At 38.8% G+C, this 25338-nt stretch overlaps 1 protein-coding gene across 1 annotated transcript in view; it reads left to right on the top strand.

Moving 5' to 3' along the window:
* The window catches only part of PRKCE (protein kinase C epsilon), a 941255-nt gene that overhangs the window by 804797 nt on the left and 111120 nt on the right, over window positions 1–25338 (top strand). Inside the window, 2 exon segments of the mRNA XM_053712727.1 lie at window positions 14750–14888; window positions 20220–20408. Of these exon segments, the coding sequence (XP_053568702.1) occupies window positions 14750–14888; window positions 20220–20408 (328 nt within the window).

Below are 25338 nucleotides of genomic sequence, written 5' to 3'. Positions count from 1 at the left end.
AAGAAAAATTGATAATAGGAGTAAATTAGAAAGTTGCTTAAAATTACATGCTCTATCTGAGTCATGAAAGAAAAAAATGTGGTATTAGTGTCACTTTAAATCAGCATAGCAACACTACACTACCTCCCTCCCACAGGCATCCTGCAAAAGTGTGGTCTCGCCACGCTATTAAAAACCCAACCAACATTTAGACCAGAGATGTAAATTGTTTTTAAACAAATAAATATTGTTGGGCTTTTGGTTCAGATCAGGTCTTACAAAACTGAGGGTCCTGACGTACTTATGATGTCTGTGTCGGAGGCTAAAGCTTAAAGGGACAGTCAACACCAGAATTTTTGTTGTTTTTAAAGATAGATAATCCCTTTATTACCCATTCCCCAGTTTTGCATAACCAACACAGTTATAATAATATACGTTTTACCTCTGTAATTACCTTGTATCTAAGCCTCTCCAGACTGCCCCCCTTATTTCAGTTCTTTTGACAGACTTGCATTTTAGCCAATCAGTGCTCACTCCTCGGTAAATTTACATGCATGAGCTCAATGTTATCTATATGAAACACATGAACTAACGCTCTCTAGTGGTGAAAAACAGTCAAAATTAATTTAGATTAGAGGAAGTCTTCAAGGTCTAAGAAATTAGCATATGAACCTCCTAGGTTTAGCTTTCAACTAAGAATACCACGAGAACAAAGCAAAATTGGTGATAAAAGTAAATTGGAAAGTTGTTTAAAATTACATGCCCTAGATGTTCTAGTCTAGGAGGTTCCGGTGGAGGAGGAGCTGCACAGCTGCAGCTCAGCTCGTTTCTCCAGTCCCCTGGATTTTGGCGGAGCTCTTTTCGCGCCAGCCCCTGCTCTGGGGCTTCCCTTGGATAGTACCAAGAACCACTCCGGAACCCCTGACAGTGGCACACCATCCCACTGTTTTACCCTAATCACCAGTTTTTTTGGCCTTTCTGAGAACAGCTCTACAACCTACTGATCTCAAACAAAATTATGGGTGCCTCTTATTACACCTAACTTTACTACGCTGTTCTGCCATTTTCAATCAAACTGCCTCACATCGTAGGCTGTATCCTTCCTTGGAGACAAGACGTTTTCTGCGGTTCCTGGCCCTCCCCCCTCCCCGTGCTTGCCTTCTCCTGACAGCCCAGCGTGAAAACCAACAACACAAAGCACCCCTCTGCTGCACCTGTTGTCTCTCCGGTCCTGTCGGCTGGGGCTTGTCCTTCTCCCTCCCCCACCGGTGCTGCGCGGGAGGGAGTTGGGCCCGGTCTGGAGAGTGGACCCGGAGTGCAGCTTGTTCCTGCGTTGCTTAGCCGCCCGGCGCGGCGCCGCCCACTCCCCCCCCACCGGTGCTGCGTGGGGGGAGTTGAGCGCGGTCCTCAGCGGGAGAGCCGACATAGGAGGCCTTGACACGGCGTCTGGGCCGAAATCCGCCCGACAACGATCTGCGGGCTATCACAGAGGCTAACTGATGGTAGGATTCTTTGGAGGGGGTGAGTTTGCCAGCCACGCTGGAGATAAACTATCTGTGGGAACTGTTTTCGCCTGTAGCAAGGGGATGAAAGAACAGCCTTAGGAAATATCTTATTCTCTCTGAACTCAGCTAAGATTGTGACCAACAAGGGTTTGAGTGTGAAGAGAAGAAAGAGACATTCTTTATACTGTTTAAACTCTTATGCTCGCAAACTTTTGCTCCCTCTCTGTCCTTTAATTACTGAGGACACTGCACAAGTTCTCCTTCTATGGTTCTGCAGTAAAACCCCTGTGAAATACTCCAGACTGAGTAACATTTCATTTAAAACTTGACTCTACAAAAACAAGACTCTGGGTCACTTTAAAATATATTGAAGAGGCTGTTTTTCTTCTGTTTTTCTTTTTGTTTTTATTTTTTGCAGAATTAAGTTTACTCTACTCACTAATGGATATTTTAGACTAGATCCATCAGCTTATTGACGGCTACTTAATTCTAGGCTTGCCAGGCCTATTTCTTCTATCACAGCTAGTTTATTGTTGCTGAGAGATTTCTTAATAATATCTCTACTGTCCATCAGGGTAATCATCCTATACTGAGGATAGGCTGATTTAAGACACACATAGCATGTATTTAGCGTTGCAAAGTAATCTGTCTTTCCTAGAGGTTATATTTCAAGGAAGCATTGTATCTCTACCATGTCTTTTATGTAATTGATTGACATCCAATTCTCGGACCTATCCCTGTTAAAGGTTAAAGAAAGATAAATTTCTGGGGGTTTACTCAGCAGAGAAGACTAGTTAAACTGAAAGCTTATAGTATGTACCTTCCTTATAAAAATTCTAAAAGATTCTGAGAGGTAACCTAAGCCCTGTAACTAAGTATATTTTAATATCAATCTATTCCAGGCTTTTCCTGGTTAAATATCTGGCAAAGTACAAAATTATATGCATCTTTTTGCTATAAGTAACGCCTCTGCCCCTACTGGCTTTCAGGGCAACAGGAAGGAAATAAGGATACAAATCCAAGGTTAAAACCCCTTTTTATCTAAACTTAATTGTCAACATTAACATACCTAAAACGCCCTAGACTTAAAAGAAGTCATATTGTGCAAAGGTTACACTGATATATTGGCTATATAGTAGGTATGAATAATTATTGGGAAAAATGTGAACCAACTTGGTTATTTACTCTTCAAACACGGTAACTGTGGCACATACCGTGGCGACTGTGGCATAACCGTGGTGTGTACAATAATGATGGTGTAACATTGGCTCTGTGACAAGGTTATAGAGAATAGATTAGGAATTGCAGCAAAACGAGCTGCCTAGGTTTATAATAGATCAATTAAGTTACTAATATAATTCTGTAAGATACACGTAAAAGGGAGTAACAGCAAAGTAGCCCTGGAGGGGAAGAAGGAGGAGAAGAAAAAGGGGAAATTGCTGTAAATTACAACGTAGTATTTAAACACCTTCTCAAAGGGTCAATCTGGCCGAAGGAAGCAATAGACTTTAGAAGTAAAGTAGGGGCTAGGGATATCATAAGTGGAAGAAGCTTTCAGAGCAAATGTGAACACAAAGAGCCGGAGAAGAGAAGGGGTTAAACTCAGAGTCGCTTCTGTAGTGGCTTCACAACTAATCACCTATTAGATTTTGTTCACTATCAATAACACGTGAACTTTTTTCACACTATATATTTCCCCCAATTGCCCATCACTATCACTATCACACAGAATCCCTCACATCCCTTCTGTTTTATCACTCCCCTGCAAGGTTTTTTTTTTTTTTTTTCTCCCTCACTCCAAATATCAGCACCTTGGTAAACCTAAAATTAAGAGCACACTCCTAAATCACAGGTGGGTACACCACACATGGATACATTTTTAAACACTCACGGCAAAACCCCTTCTCCAATCATGGCGAACAGAAACAAAGATAAGAAAATAAAAAGCTCAATAAGCACCTCAGTGGATACTAACCTAGCCTCCAGCAATCTTCCATACCCCTATGAATCTTCCAATACCCAAGCCTTGGTGGATAGTATCTTAGAAGCACTTGCCCCTAAGTTTGACACTCTGAGGTCAGAGATTAAGCAAGATATGAGATCACTTTCACAAGAGCTTAGGCAATTCTCCAACAGAGTACAAGAACTTGAGCAACGAGTCTCAGATCTTGAAGATCTAACGGTCATATATACTACAAAATCTAAAATCAATGAAGCAACAATCGAAAAACTTCAGTTTAAAATTGAGGACTTAGAAAACCGCTCTAGACGGAATAATTTTAGAATTGTAGGAGTACCAGAAGAGAAGCAATATGATAATCTAAATAACTTTATTTCCGAAACACTAGTGCAACTCCTCAAAATTCCAATTGCATATCCCAAAATTATTATTGAAAGAGCTCATAGATTAGGGAGACTTGCCCCAGACAACACAGAGAAAGCTAGGCCAAGACCAATTATAGTCAAACTACTGAATTTCCAGGATAAAATTACCCTTTTTCAATATTATCGTAAAAATCAGCCCATTGTACTAGGGAACTCTAGTATTTTTATGTTCCAAGACTTCTCGGTTGAAACGGCAACTAAGAGAAGGGTGTTATCCCCAACATGTACTAAACTCATTAACATGGGCATACGGGCTACCCTGATCTATCCAGCAAGGCTCAAAGTATGGGACAAGGATGAAATTTATTATGCTGAGACGGCTAAAGAGGCAAGTGAACTCTTAGCCAAATTAAAAATACCTGAATAATTAAAATACTCAAACAAAAAGTGAGACAGTTGATAATTGTTAAGAAATGGTTCAAAATTTTGGTTTTCTCCCCCTGGTGTCCAGGCTTCCCCCCAAACCCCACCCCCCCTCCGCCAATTTAATTTTTTTTTTTTTTTTTGTGTTTCTGGTTTATCCCCCTATATTAAACTAAGAATATGACAAAGTTAGAAAGTATTACATTTGTTTCGTGGAACATTGGAGGTCTCACATCCCCCATAAAAAGGACAGCAATTTTAAACCAGCTGAGGAAAATAAAGTCCGATATAGTATTCCTCCAGGAAACGCATCTAAAAATAGAAGAAACTAGGAAACTAAAGAAATCCTGGGTAAAGGAGGTACTGGCCACTCCAAGTTTAAATAGGAAAAGAGGCGTAGCCATACTCCTCGGGAAAAAGATAATGGCCAGTGGCTTAGAGATTCTCAATACACAGGTAGACCCAGAGGGGAGATTTATATTGTTAAAAATCAAGGTGGCGAAAACCATATACACATTATGTAACCTATACGCACCTAATGTGATAGACTCATCTTTTTGGGACTCCTTATTAAATAAAATTATGTTATTCCAGGAAGGCTTTTTGATATGCGGGGGTGATTTCAATATGGCCCCACAATATCCGCTAGACAGACTAAGATCAGTTGCTAATCAACTTAAAAATAAAAGAGATAACCTAGAAACCAAGATTTTTAAAAAAATTACACAGAACTTGGCAATAAAAGACATTTGGAGAGTGCAGAATCCAGAGATAAGAAACTTTACATGCCTATCTAGGGCCCATAAATCATTTTCCAGAATTGACCTATTTTTAGTGGACACTAAGCTCTTAGAGCAGAAAATAAGGACAGAGATCTTACCTATCTCCCTCTCGGACCATGCCCCCATTGTTCTTCAGTTTCAGGAACCTGATAAGAGATGTAAGCAAGTACGTTTTTTTTTTCCTAGGTATCTATCAAAAGATTTAAAATTTAAAAATTGGCTCAATCTCAAATTTAAAGAATATGCGGAGCATAATGTTGAGTATAGTAGGCATCCTATGATATTTTGGGAGGCAGCAAAAGCTGTTTTAAGGGGTGAAATAATATCCTACACAGCCAATCTTCAGAAAAAAATCAAAAGTAGAGAGAAAGAAGTGACTAGCTCATTAATCAACTCCTATAACCACTATCTCTTAGATAAAACAAGGATTAACTGGCTTAAATATATAAAAGCCAAAAATGAGAGAGATACGTATTTATCCTACCAGGCTTCGCAAAAAGAATTAAAACTTCAAGCCAGACTTTACAGATTTGGAAACAAAACAGGTAAGCTCCTGGCTAATTTAGTAAAAGGATCAAAAGGAGCAACCTTGATTGAGTCACTCCAACAGGAAGGCAAAACAATAACTAGGTCAGAGGAGATAGCAGACCTCTTGTTCATATATTTTCAGGAGCTATACTCATCCAAAAAATCTGACAAGACCCAATCTGCTCAATTCTGGAGACAGCTGACACCCCCATCTCTAGGGAGGGATGAGTTAGAGATCCTAAACGCTCCTATTATGGAGCTGGAAATAGAGAAAGTCATTAACAAACTTGCATTGGACAAGGCACCCGGCCCAGACTCATTACCAAATGAATTTTATAAAATTCTTTCGCCATTGATAGTTCCAAATCTTTGTAATTTATATAATGCAATATACATAGACCAGCTTCCAATCCCCCCCTCTTTCTCGGCATCAAACACAATATTAATACCTAAACAGGGTAAAGACCCCACCTTGAAAGAGTCATACAGACCTATAGCCCTACTGAATATAGACTATAAGATTTTAACATCTATCTTAGCAAACAGACTACAATCTATCCTACCTATAATTATACACAAAGATCAAGCAGGTTTTCTTTACAAACGCAATTCATCAGCAAAGATAAGAGAAGCTCTGTTGACGGTAGACTATTATAAGACAGAGGTGGATGGGGAGGGGGGGGGAGGACATCTCTGACCAGGCAGTCATTTCTATAGATGCGGAAAAAGCATTTGACTCTGTTCATTATGATCATATAACAGAGTCTTTACTTAAATTTGGGTTTGAAGGTAAATTCTGTCAACTGATTAAAAATTTATACAACAAACCATCTACAAGACTGCTGGTTAACGGCTCCCTTACCCCAGAGATCATACTGGAGAGGGGGACCCGACAGGGATGTCCTCTCTCCCCCCTGCTTTTCGATATTTCTATAGAGCCCTTAGCTATGATGGTAAGACACCAATTAGAAGGCATAAAAATACGAAATAAGGAGCTTAAAATTGCATTATATGCAGATGACATTCTTCTCTACATAGCAAATATTAAAGACAACCTGCCAAAGTTAATACTGCTTATCAAACAATTTGGTTCTTTTTCAGGCTACAAAGTCAACACTTCAAAATCAGAACTGTTATGGCTGAGAAAAAATAAGAAATCACCATCAAACATACCCTTTAAGATAGTGTCAGAGGCCTTTAAATATCTAGGCGTCCTAATTCCATCTAATATAGACAAGCTTTATGAATTAAATATTCCCCCAATATTGCAGGATATCAAACAGAGGTTAACAAGTTGGCAAAGTCTCCCCTTGTCTATAACTGGTAGGATAGCCTTGTTCAAAATGGTACTATTGCCAAAACTGCTATATATCCTCCAAAATGTTCCAATAATTCTCAAAGGGAAAGACATTCGGCAGCTGAATGCGGCATTGAGAAGATACATCTGGCAGGGCAAAAAACCAAGAATTGCTTTTTGTAAATTACAACTACCAAGAAACCAAGGGGGGTTGGCACTGCCGGATGTACGTTTGTATAATATAGCTTACTCAGCACGCATTGTGGCAGATTGGATCTTTTCTAAAGATTATATAACAAATAATGATTTAGAGAACAACATTTGCTACCCATTCCTACCAGTAGCCTTAATACATTGTAAATCCAAATCAATACCGCAGGAACTGAAATCATTTAAAACTATTTACAATCCTATACAAAGTTGGTGGAAATTGGGCAAGCTCCTATCAATAGATGGTAATGCATCCAAGTTTGTTCCATTTCGGGGCAACCCGAAATTTCCGGTTGGCCTAGACTCAGCTATATTTCAAAGATGGCATACGGTAGGATTGGATAGGGCTATTCAGTTTATAGATAGAGAGAATCAAGTGATTAAAACTTATGAATCACTCAGGCAGGAATTTGATATCCATAATAGAGAGTTCTTTGCCTACCTGCAAGCCAGACACTTTGTAACAGAACTCAGGAGGGAGGTAAACGGAAGATGGACGTGGGGGAAATTGGAGGGGTGGTTGGAAATGGTGAAAAATGGTCAGTTCTCCATCTCACCATGTTATTATATGTTAGCCTCCCTTAGGGGTACATCAAATCTTGAGAGACTCTCGGCTGATTGGAACAACTTAATTCCAGAGAGCAATGCTGATGCCCAGCTGGTACAGGGCTCTTTCACAAGAATAGCTCAATCCACACTATCCTCAACCTGGAGGGAATCACAAGTTAAATTGCTATACAAGGCGTATTTTACCCCAGAGAAAGGTTTAAAATGTGGGAACAATAAATTTAATAAATGCCCAAAATGTTCACAACCCGCAGCGGATTTGGTCCACATGATATGGAGCTGCCCTAAGGTGGGTCAATTCTGGAAAAAAGTAGAATATTGGTTAAAAAATAGAGTAAAGATCCCTCCATTTGAAATAACCCTGAGTTATAGTGTTTTCCTGAGAAAAGTTAGAGAAAAATCACATCCCCAACATAAATTAATTAACACGACAGTGGTTGCAGCCAGATATTTGATTTTTAAGAAATGGAAATCGACTGCAACACCCACGATTACGGAGATCAAAAACTGTCTAAAAAAACAATGTATATTAGAACAGCTAGACACCAATATGAACGACGAAGGGGACATTAGAAAGTTTTTCGCAAAATGGTCCCTGTTTATTAAGATCTTTTCGGCAGTGGAAATAGATTATATGATTTTCCCATTTAGAAATTCGGAACTGGTACTATTGGGGATATGGTAGATTTCATTGGGAGGTATTCCCCTTTTTTCTTTTTTTTTTTTTTTTTTTTTTTTTTCTTTCTTTCTCTTTTTTTCCCTTGGCGGGGGGGGAGGGATAGGGGGGAGCGAAACCAAGGAGCAAGTGATAAACATGACTTGTCTCCAAGATATGACATAGCATGACAAAACAAGGTAATTCAGGGTATATGTGGCATTTGAAAGTTTAAATTACATGATTATCTTGCGGAATAGAACAAACATTATGTCACTAGGTTTTATTTCTTTTCGATATGAATACCTTGAAGTTGGTGGGAAAATAGGGAAAAAATAAGGTTGAGACTACTTTTGTTCTTTTTGTTTTTTCTTTTTATTCAGAGATGCAACAGAAACAATAACAGGTTTATTACGATTGTATATTGTGAATATTTTTTCTGTATTTATGTATCTTGCTCTTTTTGGTTTTTCTTTTTTTTCTTTTTGACGCATTACATTTTATGCTGTACTGTGAACTCAATCTTAATAAAAATATATATAAAAAAAAAAAAAAATTACATGCCCTATTTCAATCATGAAAGTTTTTTTTTGGACTTGACTGACCCTTTAAAAGCTTGGGATGTCTTTACTACAGCTGTAATTTCTGAGCTAGGTGTTTTTTTTCTGATATCAAATTGTTGCTACATTCTCAGGCCCTTTACTTCTGAAGAACTGCTAGCACTTGAAGCATGACCAGGTGTGCAGCCAGCCCACCAAAGTTAGTTCAATGCATTTCTAACTGATTGTTTGTAACCCATAACCAGCAGGTCATACTTTTTATGTCCTTGGTTTACCACAAAACCCCATCCAATAATTGCCTAGCTTTTCCCCCACATCACAATTACTGGACAAAAAAAAATAGACATTGAGTAATGTTAATCTTTATTGGTATGTTATTAACAGATAATTCTCTGTGTAATTGTGAAGTGGTTAACAGTGGAGTGAGCAAAAGCTACAACGTATAGGGAGAATTTATCATGCTGCATTCACAGCTTCTGACACAATATTTACATTTTGCCAAACAATGCATTGCAAGTGGCAATAGCAGCCGACAGGTTCTCTGCTTATGATTTTTTATTTAACCCCTTAAGGACCAGCGACGTACCCTGTATGTCGCTGGCCTTTTTTTTGGGACTTGATTGTTTTAAAGCACGGTCTTGCCACCAGCATTGAGACTGCTTTATTCCACAAAGCCTGCTGGAGGGAGGGCATTAATAGCGTGTTCTTGCTAGACTTGTGCTATTATGTCCTGAAAAAACCCTTAACGACCAGTGACATACAGGGTACATTGTGGTCATTAAGGGTTTATCTATGAATATTGTGTTTTGATTTAGTAATATTGTCAAAGTTGCTTACTTCTCTACAAGGGAAAAATATCCCAATTCAGCCCTGGGGCACCATTTCATAGGGCTGAGCACCGCAGCTCTCCACTTGTCAGTAATTAATAGTTCTTCATTCCTAGTTTTGATAAAATGTGGGAAATATTTCCTGGTAAACTAAGTTTTGATCAGACCAGCAGCCGCTATACATATCCAAAGTTAACTGCCTGAACAAACAACACTACCAAGAAGTACTGTATCTTTTATTTTATTTTCACTAAAAAAAGAAAAAAACACATTAATTTTAGCAAGGATCTACGTGACCTTTTGATCATACGTTTATTGTGCAAAGGAAATTAAATTGTTGTCAGGGAAGTTATAGAAACTACAGAAAGTCAGACTAAGCACACAAAAAAGAAAAACAAGTGAACAAAAAGTATAAAAAAGGTCATTCAATTAGCCTAAGTGATGCGTTTTCTCCACACGCTTGCAATCTTTAATAAACTGTTCTGTCAGATAATAGTTCACTTTACTCATTTTTACAAAATAGAAACAATATAATTGAATGATGGTTGCTTCATCACATGCCCCTGAAATTAGAAGGAAAAAAAAGTCACTTGCGCTTAAAAAAACCAATGTACTATTAAACTGGCTTCCCCTTAACGTATTCCCAATGAATTGCTATACCAGCTGCAGGGTATAACATGTATGATAAATTGCTCTTTTATGTTTTTTAAATGAAATAGCTGTATTTGCTCTTTGGAACCACAACCCATTGAAACAGACTAAGCTTGCAGACAGTTCAGACATCTTTATTTTATCACCTAAAAATTTCCCTTTCTTATCTCTGTCTCTATACAAAGAACAATAGAAAAGTAAAATTTTATAACAATCTCTCTCACTCCCCACTGGGAGTGTAATTTATTCTGCCAAATTTTTTTTACATAGCTTGCTAGTAGCCTATTGTCAGTATAGGTAGGGATACTACAGGCAAAATCAGCTATTTAAAATGCAGATATAAATTCAAATGAGCTATTTGTAAATAATTGAATACACTCCAGCAGGTAAAATGGATCATTGGGAGTAAATTTAAGGGGAGAAAAATTTAGGATATACTACCCATTTAAATTAAAATATTATGTGTTATTTAATCAGCCAATAAGGGGTATCAGTTGCAAGATCCCGGCAAATGTCAGTTGCATTCTGATTGGTGGCTGCAACTCCCTGTGGAACTTTACGTGGATAAATCCTATGCAAGCGTTAAAGACAAGCTTGAGTGACTAATGCACAAATTACAAAATATGACAATTTAGGGCCAGATTACAAGTGGAGCGCTAATTTATCACGCACAAATGTGAACATTTTCCTGTTTGCGGGCTCGAAACAAATAACCAGCCATTACAACTTTTTTTTCTAAAAGTGCCCCAAAAGCCCCTTTTTTAGGAAGAAATGCACTAGGCAGTTTTTAGGGGTTAAAAGTAACGGGTGTGGGGTGTTAGAGAAAAAAAACGGCACTGAAAAGTGCCTTTACATTGTGGTCTATGAGAACTGTGTGTTCTCTTTAAATATATATGTTTATGCTGATATACAAATATAGTTGTGTGTTAATATGTGTACAGTTGTGCTCATAAGTTTACATACCCTGGCAGAATTTATGATTTCTTGGCCATTTTTCAGAGAATATGAATGATAACACAAAAACTTTTCTTTCACTCATGGTTAGTGTTTGGCTGAAGCCATTAATTATCAATCAACTGTGTTTACTCTTTTTAAATCATAATGACAACAGAAAGTACCTAAAACACCCTGATAACAAGTTTACATACCCTGGTGATTTTGGCCTGATAACATGCACACAAGTTGACACAAAGGGGGTTGAATGGCTATTAAAGGTAACCATTCTCTCCTGTGATCTGTTTGCTTGTAATTAGTGTGTGTGTATAAAAGGTCAATGAGTTTCTGGACTCCTGACATCCCCTTGCATCTTTCATCCAGTGCTGCACTGCCGATTCTGGATTCTGAGTCATGGGGAAAGCAAAAGAATTGTCAAAGGATCTGCGGGAAAAGGTAGTTGAACTGTATAAAACAGGAAAGGGACATAAAAAGATATCCAAGGAATTGAGAATGCAAATCAGCAGTGTTCAAACTCTAATCAAGAAGTGGAAAATAAGGAGTTCTGTTGAAACCAAACCACGGTCAGGTAGACCAACTAAAATTTTAGCCACAACTGCCAGGAAAATTTTTGGGATGCAAAGACAATCCCACAAATAACTGCAGGTGAAATACAGGACATGTGGTGTGGCTGTTTCAAGTTGCACAATAAGGAGGCACTTGAAGAAAGATGGGCTGCATGGTTGAGTCGCCAGAAGAAAGCCATTCTGTCAGGGTGCCAGGAATCAGACTGAGACGAGAAGTGCAGAAATAATCACACCTTTATTAATAGCAAAAAATAATAAAAAGTCCACAAGTCATATAACAAGCCAGGAATCAAAACCAGAGCTGGTAGTCAGACGAGCCGAGTCAGGAGCCAAAGCGAATAGTCAGACGAGCCGAGTCAGGAGCCAAAGCGAGTAGTCAGACGAGCCGGAATCAGGAACAAGGAGAACAGCAGAGTCAGGAACAAGCCAGAGATCAGGAATCAGGAGGGACGTCAGACAGCAAGGTAATACACAGGAGCTCTCACAAACAGGTCTGAGACAACGCAAGGGCAAAGCATACTGAACAGAGGCCCTTTAAATAATAAGTGATGACATCACAATTCTGAGACTGCATCCTGTCTCACACGGATGATGTACTCCAGTCTGGCCATAAAAGGAAGTGCAGGAAATGAGCAGCATCACACAGTATGCACCAGAGTCAGCAAGAGAGGTGAGTGAAATGGCTGCCAGCAGCACATGGCAAACAAGGCAGGGAAAAAAACCTGACACATTGCTACGCAAATGCCACAAAGTATCCTGCTTACAATACGCCAAACAGCACAGAGACAAGCCTCAAACCTTCTGGCACAATGTCATTTGGAGTGATGAGACCAAAATTGAGCTTTTTGGCCACAACCATAAACGCTACATTTGGAAAGGAGTCAACAAGGCCTATGATGAAAGGTACACCATGCCTACTGTGAAACACGGAGGTGGATCGCTGATATTTTGGGGATGTGTGAGCTACAAAGGTACAGGAAATTTGGTCAGAATTGATGGCAAGATGAATGCACTATGTTATCAAACAGAACCCTTCATTTTCCACTTCTTGATTAGAGTTTGAACACTGCTGATTTGCATTCTCAATTCCTTGGATATCTTTATATATCCCTTTCCTGTTTTATACAGTTCAACTACCTTTTAACCCACAGATCCTTTGACAATTCTTTTTCTTTCCCCATGACTCAGAATCCAGAAACGTCAGAGCAGCACTGGATGAAAGATGCAAGGGTCTGTCAGGAGTCCAGAAACTCATTGACCTTTTATACACACACACTAATTATGAAAACTTTCAATGCCACTAAGTGCCTTTTTTTCCAGATGACGTTATTGCTGTTGTCCAATCAGAATTGGGGCAGATTGGCATGTTTGCTTTTAGAAAAGTTATTTTGCACATGCGTTCGATACGTCGAACTGGACCTACAACGCATGTGCATTTGCAATTTTGAAGAAATCAATGCCCACAGCTCATTATATATACGGAGCTCCCATCCCAATTGCAATAGCGCTGTGCATAAACCAGGAAGAACGGGGGGGGGCAAACAAATGCCGCAATTCAATAATGAGAATAAAATGATATAAATACCTAAGTGACCTTTTTAAACATAAAGTTAGTGACTCTACTAGCTTTCATCTATATTTTTGAATCAGGCTTCTAAAACTGTATAAATTACCATCACTTTAAACTTTCATGGTTCAGATACAGCATTTACCTCATTTTTTTTAGTATTACCTAGCATAACTAGGTAGGTTCCGGAGCAGTAATATACTACTGGGATACACACACATATATATGCCTCTTGGGAATGGTTCACCAGATGTTGTTCTGCTAGGTACCAGTAATGCGTAGCTACTATGGAGCTGACTTTATGTGTTTATGCTACAGTTATTTGCACTAGTGCAATAATACACACATTGGAACATTAAGAGAATATGTGAATAACATGTAGTAAGAATCTTATATTAACAAAATGTCTTTCTCCCCTAACTGATGCTAGAAAGCTGATAATTGCTATCAGGGTCCATACATTTGTTTTGGAAACCATTAAAGCAATACATTCTTTTGTAGTGTTTATTCAAGTGTTCTTTTTAAAATATATAGATGTTCTAAGTTTCACAATATATAATTATATTCGGAAATGCCTTTGTTCTGATAACCATCAGTAAAGTGGTACTCATACTGGGTATAAGAAAGATAAAGTCAACATATTTCAATCCAGGTTGCTCCATACAGGTTAATCATACAGTAATATGCAGGTTTCAGAAGAAAACTGTAAATATGTTTGTATAAACAATATACTAGATGATGTATTCTTAAAGGGATATGAAACCCAAATGTTTTCTTTCATGATTCAGATAGAGCATGCATTTTTAAGCAACATTCCTGCTTTTTCAAATAAAGATACCAAGAGAACCAAGAAACATTGATAATAGGAGAACATTAAAAAGTTGATTAAAATTGCATGCTCTATCTGACTCATGAAAGAAAAAAATTGGGTTCAGTATCCCTTTAAGTTCTGTTCTTTCATATAGATCATAGAAATTTTTCAGTACAATGTCCGATTTAATTTAAAATGCTTTAATTTATTAGAGCATGTAATTGTAAGTCTATTGAACCTACACTACTGTGTGTTTAACCCCTGCAGTAGAAGTGTCACTGAGAATCTGCGGAGGACTGCTGGTCCCAAGCAGAACCTGCTGCTGATCCAATCAGTATGCTAGTTGCTCGGGGTTAAACACACAGTAGTGTAGGGTCGATAAACTTAAAATTACATGCTCTAATTAATTAGAGTATTATTTTTATTACTAGTATGGCCCTTTGATTGCTTATTTAAAATGAGTTGCTTTATTATATTCACAGTTGTCTATCAATACATATATTTCTTGAGTTTAAAATGAATATCTACGGATTATTTTGTAGGGACCTAAAACTGGACAATATTCTTTTGGATGCTGAAGGTCACTGCAAGCTAGCTGACTTTGGAATGTGTAAGGAAGGAATACTTAATGGCGTAACTACAACAACTTTCTGTGGTACACCAGATTACATTGCTCCTGAGGTAAATATATACATTTATAAATATAATCTGTATGTAACACCCTAACCTGACCCTTCCTGAGGCAGATGATAATGTAATCCTTTGTACCTGTTGTTTTTCTGAGACACAAGACTATGCAGAGTGGGAGTAATGGACTGAAATTGGGTTTAGAATGGATGCTTGTATGACATAGTGCCTCCACCTATAACTACACAAAAAAATCTTCAAATAAAATGTTGCTTTGATGATCATAAAGTTTTTTTTAACCAACATACAGTATAACAAATATAAATATCTTACTATATCCACAATAACATATTATGGCATCTTATAACAACTTATGACAACAGTATACCTATTTCCTCATAAGTTCTTCATGAGCTCATGAAATAATGCAATACATAACTGTAATTTACTTTGAGGTAGAGCTACCCAATGCTGTTCCCTATTTGGTAGATTTTAGCTGAGGTAATAACCCTTTGCTACTTGTGAATGAAGCTAAAGAATGCTGCTTGTGATCGATTTAATGTTCAACAGATTCTATACAGAAATACTAAATAAACTCTGTATAAACAGTCTCTCCCTTGTTACTTAATTTCAGCTGTCCCCTTGTCTCATGCTGCAAAGACTCACTCTTCACTAGAAACAGTTGCACAGAACTCACAATTAGCTCCTTCTGTAATTCAGAGCTGACAGTCCACTTAGTGCAGGTATTTGTGTAAACTGTTGAGACAGAATAAACTGCTAAAATATTCTTTGAGTTTACTCTTTAATATGCAACACACTCTGCAGCACATTAGGGCCTGATGATCCAAAGTGCTGCAATGTGGAGATATATTCAAAAGAGTTACAACGCAATGTTGAGAAAGCCGGCGACGTCATTGTTTAAAGGCAGCATCGCTGAGAGGTATTTTACTATTCATTGCAATGGGTGGCGATGCTGGCAAAACATTCCAAGCAAAATCATCACCAACATTGTTATTGTAAAATAAAGGATCCCTTTTAAATAGATCACCAAACCTAGGAAACATATGAACCGCCAATACCCCACTTACTTAACCCCTACACCGCCAATACCCCATCACATTATCCCCAACCTACTTAACCCCTACACCACCAATACTCCACCACATTATCCCTCAACCTACTTAATCCCTACACCGCCAATACCCCATTACATTATCCTTCAACCTACTTAACCCCTACACCGCCAATATTTTCCCCCAACCTACTTAACCCCCTATGGGTGATGGGGGAAACCAGACGTGGACTCCTTGCCCAGTGTGCTTAGAGGAATGTGGCTGCACCTCACTGACGAGGCCCATAGTAGGTCGAAACGATCGTCTGGGGTTGTCATGTTCCTTGTTCAGAGGAGAATTGCCTGGTATTTCGGGGCTGGACTGACCTTACTTGGCGGGATCAGACTGATATACTTCAGGAAAGTTTTCTTCTGTGAAAAGCACACTGGTCTAAAAGAGGCTGCTTCCGGGTGGTAAATCGCCATAGAACAAGCCAATGAGCTGTTGTTCGTTCCTGGTAGAGCGCTTCTCTCTTTGTATGCAAATTATTATGACCCTGGGGAAGTCTCCCTATGGGTTATGGGGAAACCAGACGTGGACTCCTTGCCCAGTGTGCTTAGAGGAATGTGGCTGCACCTCACTGATGAGGCCCATAGGAGGCTGAAACGATCGTCTGGGGTTGTCATGTTCCTTGTTCAGAGGAGAATTGCCTGGTATTTCGGGGCTGGACTGACCTTACTTGGCAGGATCAGACTGATATACTTCAGGAAAGTTTTCTTCTGTGAAAAGCACACTGGTCTAAAAGAGGCTGCTTCCGGGTGGTAAATCGCCATAGAACAAGCCACTGAGCTGTTGTTCGTTCCTGGTAGAGCGCTTCTCTCTTTGTATGCAAATTATTATGACCCTGGGGAAGTCTCCCTATGGGTGATGGGGGAAACCAGACGTGGACTCCTTGCCCAGTGTGCTTAGAGGAATGTGGCTGCACCTCACTGACGAGGCCCATAGGAGGCCGAAACGATCGTCTGGGGTTGTCATGTTCCTTGTTCAGAGGAGAATTGCCTGGTATTTCGGGGCTGGACTGACCTTACTTGGCGGGATCAGACTGATATACTTCAGGAAAGTTTTCTTCTGTGAAAAGCACACTGGTCTAAAAGAGGCTGCTTCCGGGTGGTAAATCGCCATAGAACAAGCCACTGAGCTGTTGTTCGTTCCTGGTAGAGCGCTTCTCTCTTTGTATGCTACTTAACCCCTACACTGCCAGTACCCCACCACATTATCCCTCAACCTACTTAACCCCTACACCGCCAATATTATCCCCCAACCTACTTACCCCTACACCGCCAATACCCCACCACATTATCCCCCAACCTACTTAACCCCTACACCGTCAATACCCCACCGCAATAAACTCCCTACTCTCCTTAACCCCTAAACCGCCAATACCCCACCACATTATCCCCCAACCTACTTAACCTCTACACCGCCAATACCCCATTACATTATCCCCCAACCTACTCAACCCCTACATCGCCAATACCCCACCACATTATTCCTCAACCTACTTAACCCCTACACCGCCAATACCCCACCACAATAAACTCCTTCTCTCTGCTTAACCCCTAAACCGCCAGTATCGCACCACATTATCCCCCAACCTACTTAACCCCTACACCGCCAATACCCCACCACATTATCCCCCTAACCTACTTATGGGAAACTGCTTTGGACCGGAAAAGGTTTGGATTTCAAAATAGTTTGGATTTTGGAATATTTGCATCTGTAAAATGAAATTGTTTGGAGAAGGGATGGGATCAAGAGTAAACAATAATATCTTATCTCATTTAGTCAATATTTTTAGTTCATTATATATGCAACCTAAAGGTAGCTTTATATCATTATTAATACTTCTATATACATAGTACCCTCAGAGAGATAGTACAATACTGTAAAGAGAAAGCTAATATATTTAGCTAATATTATTTTTTGTTTTAAATAGATATAGACTATTATTTGCATTTTAGAATACAAAAAAACAAATAAAAGACACATGATTGTGACTTAAAAAAAAATATTAATTAAAAAATTTGAATTTTAGAATAAGGGGCCCATTTATCAAGCTTCGGATGGAGCTTGAGGGCCTGTGTTTCTGGCGAACCTGCAGGCTCGCCAGAAACACCAGTTATGAAGCAGTGGTCTAAAGACCGCTGCTCATAACCTGTCTGCCTGCTCTGAGCAGGCGGACAGACTTTGCCCCAATTCAATCCAATCGAGTACCATCGGGTTGATTGACACCCCCCTGCTGGCGGCCCATTGGCCACAAGAGCTGCTGGTGCAATGCTGAATACGGAGAGCGTATTGCTCTCCTCATTCAGCGAGGTCTGTCGGACCTGATCCGCACTGTCGGATCAGGTCAGACAGACCTTTGTTAAATAGGCCCCTATGTTTGAATTTAAGAATTCTAGATTTGGGGATTTGTACCTGAATCCCTTTAACTGGAAAATAAAAATCCTACATATTCCAAAATCTATCCACACTAATTAGATTTTATTAAAGCAAAGAATGAAAACTTTTAATAATATAAATAGTAAAAAGAAAAAAAAATATTACACACTGCATTTAAATAGCCATTAAACAAAACAATTTTTTATCATTCATATGAAAAAGCACTATATAAAGATATCTACAAAATAATATTCATGAGCTTTTTGGAGGTCAGGGCTCAGTGCAGGCCACTTGAGGTCCTCCAAACCATGTCTTCCATCTCTTCCTGCAAGATACACAGAGCACTAAACATCCTAACATTTTCCACCTTCCTACCAGATTAATAAGTTTTCCTGCAGCTCCCGCTCTCTATTTTTTATCCTTGGTGTTATAGTACACTCCCCTCTCCTTAATTATACAATAAGCGGGACAAATCCAATAGTCATTGGTAACAGGAAGTACCCAGTTATGGTGAGTTATATTTGCAACAGCCTCCTCTCCATAGTTTACATGATCGATGCAGAAGAGGTGAGTTTACTAGTTCTAAAATATGTTCACCACCTGCATTTCTGTTCATGGTGGTACAAAAAAATAAAACACACTGAGACATATTAACTACATACACTTCCATATAGATCACTTCTATTTAGTCGTATTACTGAAAATCTTGGGCTATCAGTGGCGTCACTAGGGGGGGGGCGCACCCGGGTGACACCCTCCAGGGGGTGACACCAAAAAAAAAAATTTTTTTTTTTTTTTTTTAATTTTATTGAAATTCAAAGAAATACAATGATACAATGTTGAGATGCATAGATTATTTTATTAGAGGCTGGCATTTGTGAACATTAGTGGGACTGGGAAAGTTGTAGACACACAATTTTTTTGCCCCTTGAGCCAGTGCTGCAATTTCAACAAATAGTTTTCCCGGCTGCTTTTGCTTGTTTGTACTTTGCTCCTCCCCTGCCCAATTTCACAATGAATGTTGTGGGTGTGCCGTGGGGCTTGCAAAGTTGCGCTGCTAGCCTAAACCTGCCTGCCTATCTGTGCTCACTGCTCAGTGACATGCGGCCCAGGGCTGTGCACTGACAGACTTGGAACAGAGTCAGAGAGCAGAATTTTCATAATTTGTGCGCCTAAACCTTTTCTTCAGTGATTTATTTTAGAGTGCTCTGTTTATCTTTCATTTGATGTTCTGCTGAGCCAGGGAGCAGCTCTAGGCATGAGCTTCATAATTAATGCAGTGCAGTTTACATATTTTGTATGTGTGTGTCTGAGTTTTTGTGTGTGTCTTTTTGTGTGTGTGTCTGAGTGTGTTTCCGAGTGTTTGTGTGTGCATCTGAGTATGTTTTTAAGTGTGTCTGAGTGTTTGTATGTGTGTTTGCCTGTGTTTTTGTGTGTGTCTGCTTTCGGGGGGGGGGGGGGGGTGACACCATGACTTACCGCACGGGGGGGACACCAACCCTAGTGACGCCACTGTGGGCTATTACAACCAGATCAGAGCTGGGTGACCAACCATCAAAATGAAATAATAAGGTTTAATATGGGGGGTAGGAGTAATCCACTCCTGTCCTACTGGAGTTGCAGAATAATGTAGGTACTGAGGGCATTTTATTCTAAATTACATTTTAAAAAATTCTTATATTGTATTTGTTTACTGACTGATGCTTTTACTGTAAAGATTCCAAAGATTCAATGAGCTGTAGAGCAATGTGTTGTTGGCCCCTGTATAGAATAGTGTATATGTGTTTGCGTGATGGTCAGTCAATATTATCCTTATGCTGATTGGTTAGATTATCATGCACCTTTAGATGCTGTTTGAAGTAGAAATTTTGTCCCATTTCCTGCCTTGCAGATTCTCCAGGAGTTAGAATATGGGCCTTCTGTTGATTGGTGGGCTCTTGGCGTTCTGATGTATGAAATGATGGCTGGGCAACCACCATTCGAAGCCGATAATGAAGATGACCTCTTTGAATCCATTCTCCATGATGATGTCCTCTACCCAGTTTGGCTAAGTAAAGAGGCTGTCAGCATTTTGAAAGCAGTGAGTCTTCCTTTTTTTAAAACTTTTTTCTTCCCCAAAAAACTAAATTTGACTAATACAGAACAGCTACCCCACTGGGAGTTCAAATACAGTTCATAGTGCCACTCTTAGGATAATGGGGCCTGGGATAAATTACACTTCTTGTGGGAAAGGAACATAATGTTTGTGTTCTCTGTATTTATAAGTAGTACAAACCTGAGTGCTACCGAATTGTGTTAAACGGGAAAACACAACAAAGCTGATCTCTGTTATCTCTCTGATAGTTTATAATTCTCTGTGCCTGCCAGTCTGGGGAACACAAAGATAGTGGTGCACATATTTGTACATTTTATAATTTAGTAAAGAGCCAAGAAACCACTTGTAACTGCATAAAAAAGTCTTTATTCTTAATAACCAACTTTATTTTCTGGCAAATCTGTTTTCTATGTTTACTAATCACATGCATGTCTTATTTCATTGTGTCTCACTAAAAGGGATTTGCAAATTTAACCTTTAGTTTGCATGCAGTTGGTTGGATGATAATGATTAAAGGGACATTATACACTCATTTTTTCTTTGCATAAATGTTTTGTACATGATCTATTTATATAGCCCATAAAGTTGTTTTTTTAAAAAAATGTATACTTTTGCTTATTTTTAAATAACATTGCTCTGATTTTCAGACTCCTAACCAAGCCCCTAAGTTTTATGTGAATACTGTCAGCTACCTTCTCCAGCTTGCTCCTGTTTGTGTAAAGGGTCTTTTCATATGCAAAAGAAGGGGGAGGGGGGAAGTGTCTTATTTGCCACTTGCAGTGGGCTTTCCAGCTGCCTTTTCAACAGAGCTAAACTGACAGCTTCTAAGTAAGTTTTTAAACAGTTTTATACTGGATTTTTATATCAGTATCTGTGCATCTTATTCTTTATAGTAGTGTCTGTTACATGCAGTTATATGAAAATGAGTGTATACTGTCCCTTTAATGGATAACATGCTATAAAAATACACTTTACAATATTATACATTTATTAAACACATGAAGTTAAAAAACACGCACACTTTTTTTCTATGATTATTCAGTGATTAAGCTATTTTACACAAAACCATTATTTGTGTTTTTCTGATTGAGACCTAGAAAAAAATGAAGAACCAATGGCTGTAAAGGAGACAGTAACCCCAAAATGTATTTGCTGTAGTGTGGTTAATTAACCCCTTCGTTACCGGGTATTTCAGAGAACTTGCCCAAAATACTGGAGAATTTTAGCATTTTTGCTATCACTCTATTTAAACAGAAATAGAGCCTTGGTTTTTTTTTATTTACCTGTCAAAATGTATTTGCTGTAGTGTGGTTAATTAACCCCTTCGTTACCGGGTATTTCAGAGAACTTGCCCAAAATACTGGAGAATTTTAGCATTTTTGCTATCACTCTATTTAAACAGAAATAGAGCCTTGGTTTTTTTTTTATTTACCTGTCAAAACTATATATATATTTTAAGGATACAACCCAAGGTATTTATCTAGGCCTATTTTGGTATATTTCATGCCACCATTTCACCGCCAAATGCGTTCATATAAAAAAATTCTTTAACTTTTTCACAAACTTTGGGTTTCTCACTGAAATTATTTACATACCGCTTGTGCAATCATAACACAAATGATTGTAAAAGCTTTTCTGGGATCCCCTTTGTTCATAAATTGCAGACATACATGGCTTTATCATTGGTATTTGGTAATTAGAAGGCCACTGATTGCAGCTGCGCACCACACATCTATTATATGCGACAGTGAAGGGGTTAAACAGGTAGCTTATAAGGTGAATTTTAGCTGTAGTGTAGAGATTACGCCCCTGATCCCTCCCAAACAGCTCTCTACCCCCCTACCCACACTCATCCCCACCATCTTAGGTACTGGCAAACAGTCTGCCAATATGTAGTTTAGGATTGTTTTTTTTAAACAGCTCTCAACATCTCTCTTACTTTCCCACTCTCTCCTCCTCTCTTACACTCTCACCCTCTCTCACACAATCTCCCCACCCTCTCTTTCTCTCACTCTCTTCTTCTCTCTCTTACTCACTCTACCTTCTCTCTTTCTCACACATTCTCCTCTCTCTCACACACTTACCTCCTCTGTCTTCTACACTCTCCTCCTCTCTCACACTCTCTCTCTCTCTCTTTCTCTAACTCTCCCCCCTCTCACTAGTACTTCACTATATTGTAACAAGCACACACTATAGTTCACATGCATAATTCTACACATGTAGGCACACATATACACACATGGACACATACATACAAATATATATATATATATATATATATATATATATATATATATATATATATATACATACAGTAGACAAAAACATGCAGACACATAAACCTAGATGCACACACACACAGCCACACATATACATAGATAAATAGACATACATAGACACAGACACACACACATGCATACATACTTAGAGGCCTATTTATCAAGCCACCATAATTTGCAAATAAATTCTTTCCAAATCAGACTGGACTGATTGTCTGGATTTGTTTCCACATTTTGTCTCTCATAGTTGAGGTATGCCTATGATTAAAATTACAGGCCTCTCTCATCTTCTTAAGTGGGAGAACTTGCACAATTGGTGGCTGACTAAATACTTTTTTGCCCCACTGTACATAGATACACAGGCACACATACACATACATAGAGACACATAAACACAGATACACATACATAGATGCACACCGGCACACATACATAAACACAGATAAACATACATACAAAGATACACACAGGCACACATAAACATACATAAAGACACATAAACACAGATACACAAACATGCATACATAGATATGCACAGGCACACATAAACATACATATAGACACATAAACACAGATACACAAACATGCATACATAGATATGCACAGGCACACATAAACATACATAAAGACACATAAACACAGATACACAAACATACATACATAGATATGCACAGGCACACATACATAAACACACAGATGAAACCACACCTAGATACACATATTCACACACACACACCTATAAGACCGTTGAAGAAGGAATTTAAGCCTCACTTGTATATATACATTAGCAGCCCCTTGAACCCATCTTAATTTGAAATGATGTACAGACTCCTGACTGATCTCTACACTGATAATGAGTACACTATACAGTATAATGATGCTGCATATTTGCCAAGTCAGTAAACCAAACTAATGTGTGCAAAAGTCAATCGCATAAAGGCACATAAGAGCCCCTACTCATCTCAGCATTCACTAAAAAGAGCCTAATATTCTAAGCATAAAATTCCACATGGAATATACTGAGGTGATCAGCTGGGTTAAAGGGACAGTCAAGTCAAAATTAAACTTTTATGATTGCGATAGGGCATGCAATTTTAAACAACTTACTAATTTATTTTTATCATCAATTTTACTTTGTTATCTTTGTTAATAGTTAAACCTACGTAGGCTCATATGTTAATGTCTAAGCCCTTGATGGCCACCTATTATCTCAGTGCATTTTGACCGTTTTTTTTTACAGTTAGACACTGCAAGTTCATGTGTGTCATATAGATAACATTGTGCTCGCTCCCCTGGAGTAATTTATGAGTCAACCCTAACTGGCTAAAATGCAAGTCTGTCAAAAGAACTGAGATAAGGAGGCAGTCTGCAGAGACTTAGATACAAGGTAAAAATGTTTCATGCTTTTTTAGTCATTTGATAGCATCTATAGGATACAGAATGTTACTTCTAGAGGCCCATTTATCAAGCTCCGTATGGAGCTTGAGGGCCCGTGTTTCTGGCGAGTCTTCAGACTCGCCAGAAACAGCAGTTGTGAAGCAGCGGTCCATGACCTGTCCGCCTGCTCTGATGAGGTGGATAGAGATCGCCACAATTCAACCCTCATGCTGGTGCAATGCTGAATATGGAGAGCATATTGCTCTCCGCATTCAGCGATGTCTGTCGGACCTGATCTGCACTGTTGGATCAGGTCCGACAGACATTTGATAAATCGGCCTCCTAGACTCTTTTGGGAATGTAAGACAAACAGACGTTTTACAGCAAAACCAATGTATTTTACAGCAAAATCAAGCAATGGTATATACTTTATATTTAAATGTTGCCATTTTCAGTAATTTATTACATTTTAAAATGAAGGTCTGATTCATTTTTCTTAGCATCAGTTTTATCTAAGAGCAATACATGACAAGGATATATATTTTTTTTTTATAACTTTATTTATAAATAGCGAGGACAAAATGATCCACCACATACATGACAAGTTAACAATAGGAAATGCCAAAGCACATGTAAGATTCGCCAAGTCCATCATAGTAACTGATGAGATGAAGGAAGATTTCATCCTGCATAGGCAGGGAACCAAATCGTCCACACAATTTTCATTTTTTGCATTTAAACAATCAAAAAACAAAACAAAACAATTACAGTCAATTCACAAATAATAACATTAACACTTGCCCGGGCCCACCGACTCGCCCCCCAAAGACCTAGCAGCAGAATCCAGAGACTGTACAATTGTCTAGGCTTCCGGTAAACAAAAAAAAACAACTTAGTCAGTCTGTGGACACCATTTACCTCGGAGGTTCTCACTTAAGATAAAGAGGCTATTTCTGAATGGGTATATAACACTGTCTCTCACTCTAGGTGAAAGAAATAAAAGATAAGCCTCCCATTTGTGGATACATTTCCTGACTCTTTTCTCTGGGTCCCCCTTTGTATCTGCCTGCTCAGTCAACATTTGGGTGTGTATCCTGCCAAGCAGCTGCCTGAATGGAGGTGCTCTGTTGCCAGCCCACCCTGTTTAAATGATTATCTTGGCAAGCATTAAGACAGTGGTGATGAAAATGTCAAACTTATAAATTCTGTCCTTGAGTATCAAAAATATCACATGTTGTGCTGTGAGTGTCACCTGTTGA

This window comes from Bombina bombina, chromosome 4 (assembly GCF_027579735.1).
Source record: "Bombina bombina isolate aBomBom1 chromosome 4, aBomBom1.pri, whole genome shotgun sequence".
NCBI lineage: Eukaryota > Metazoa > Chordata > Amphibia > Anura > Bombinatoridae > Bombina > Bombina bombina.
Note: the sequence above shows the minus strand (reverse complement) of the source record. Positions and strands in the feature narration are given on the sequence as shown.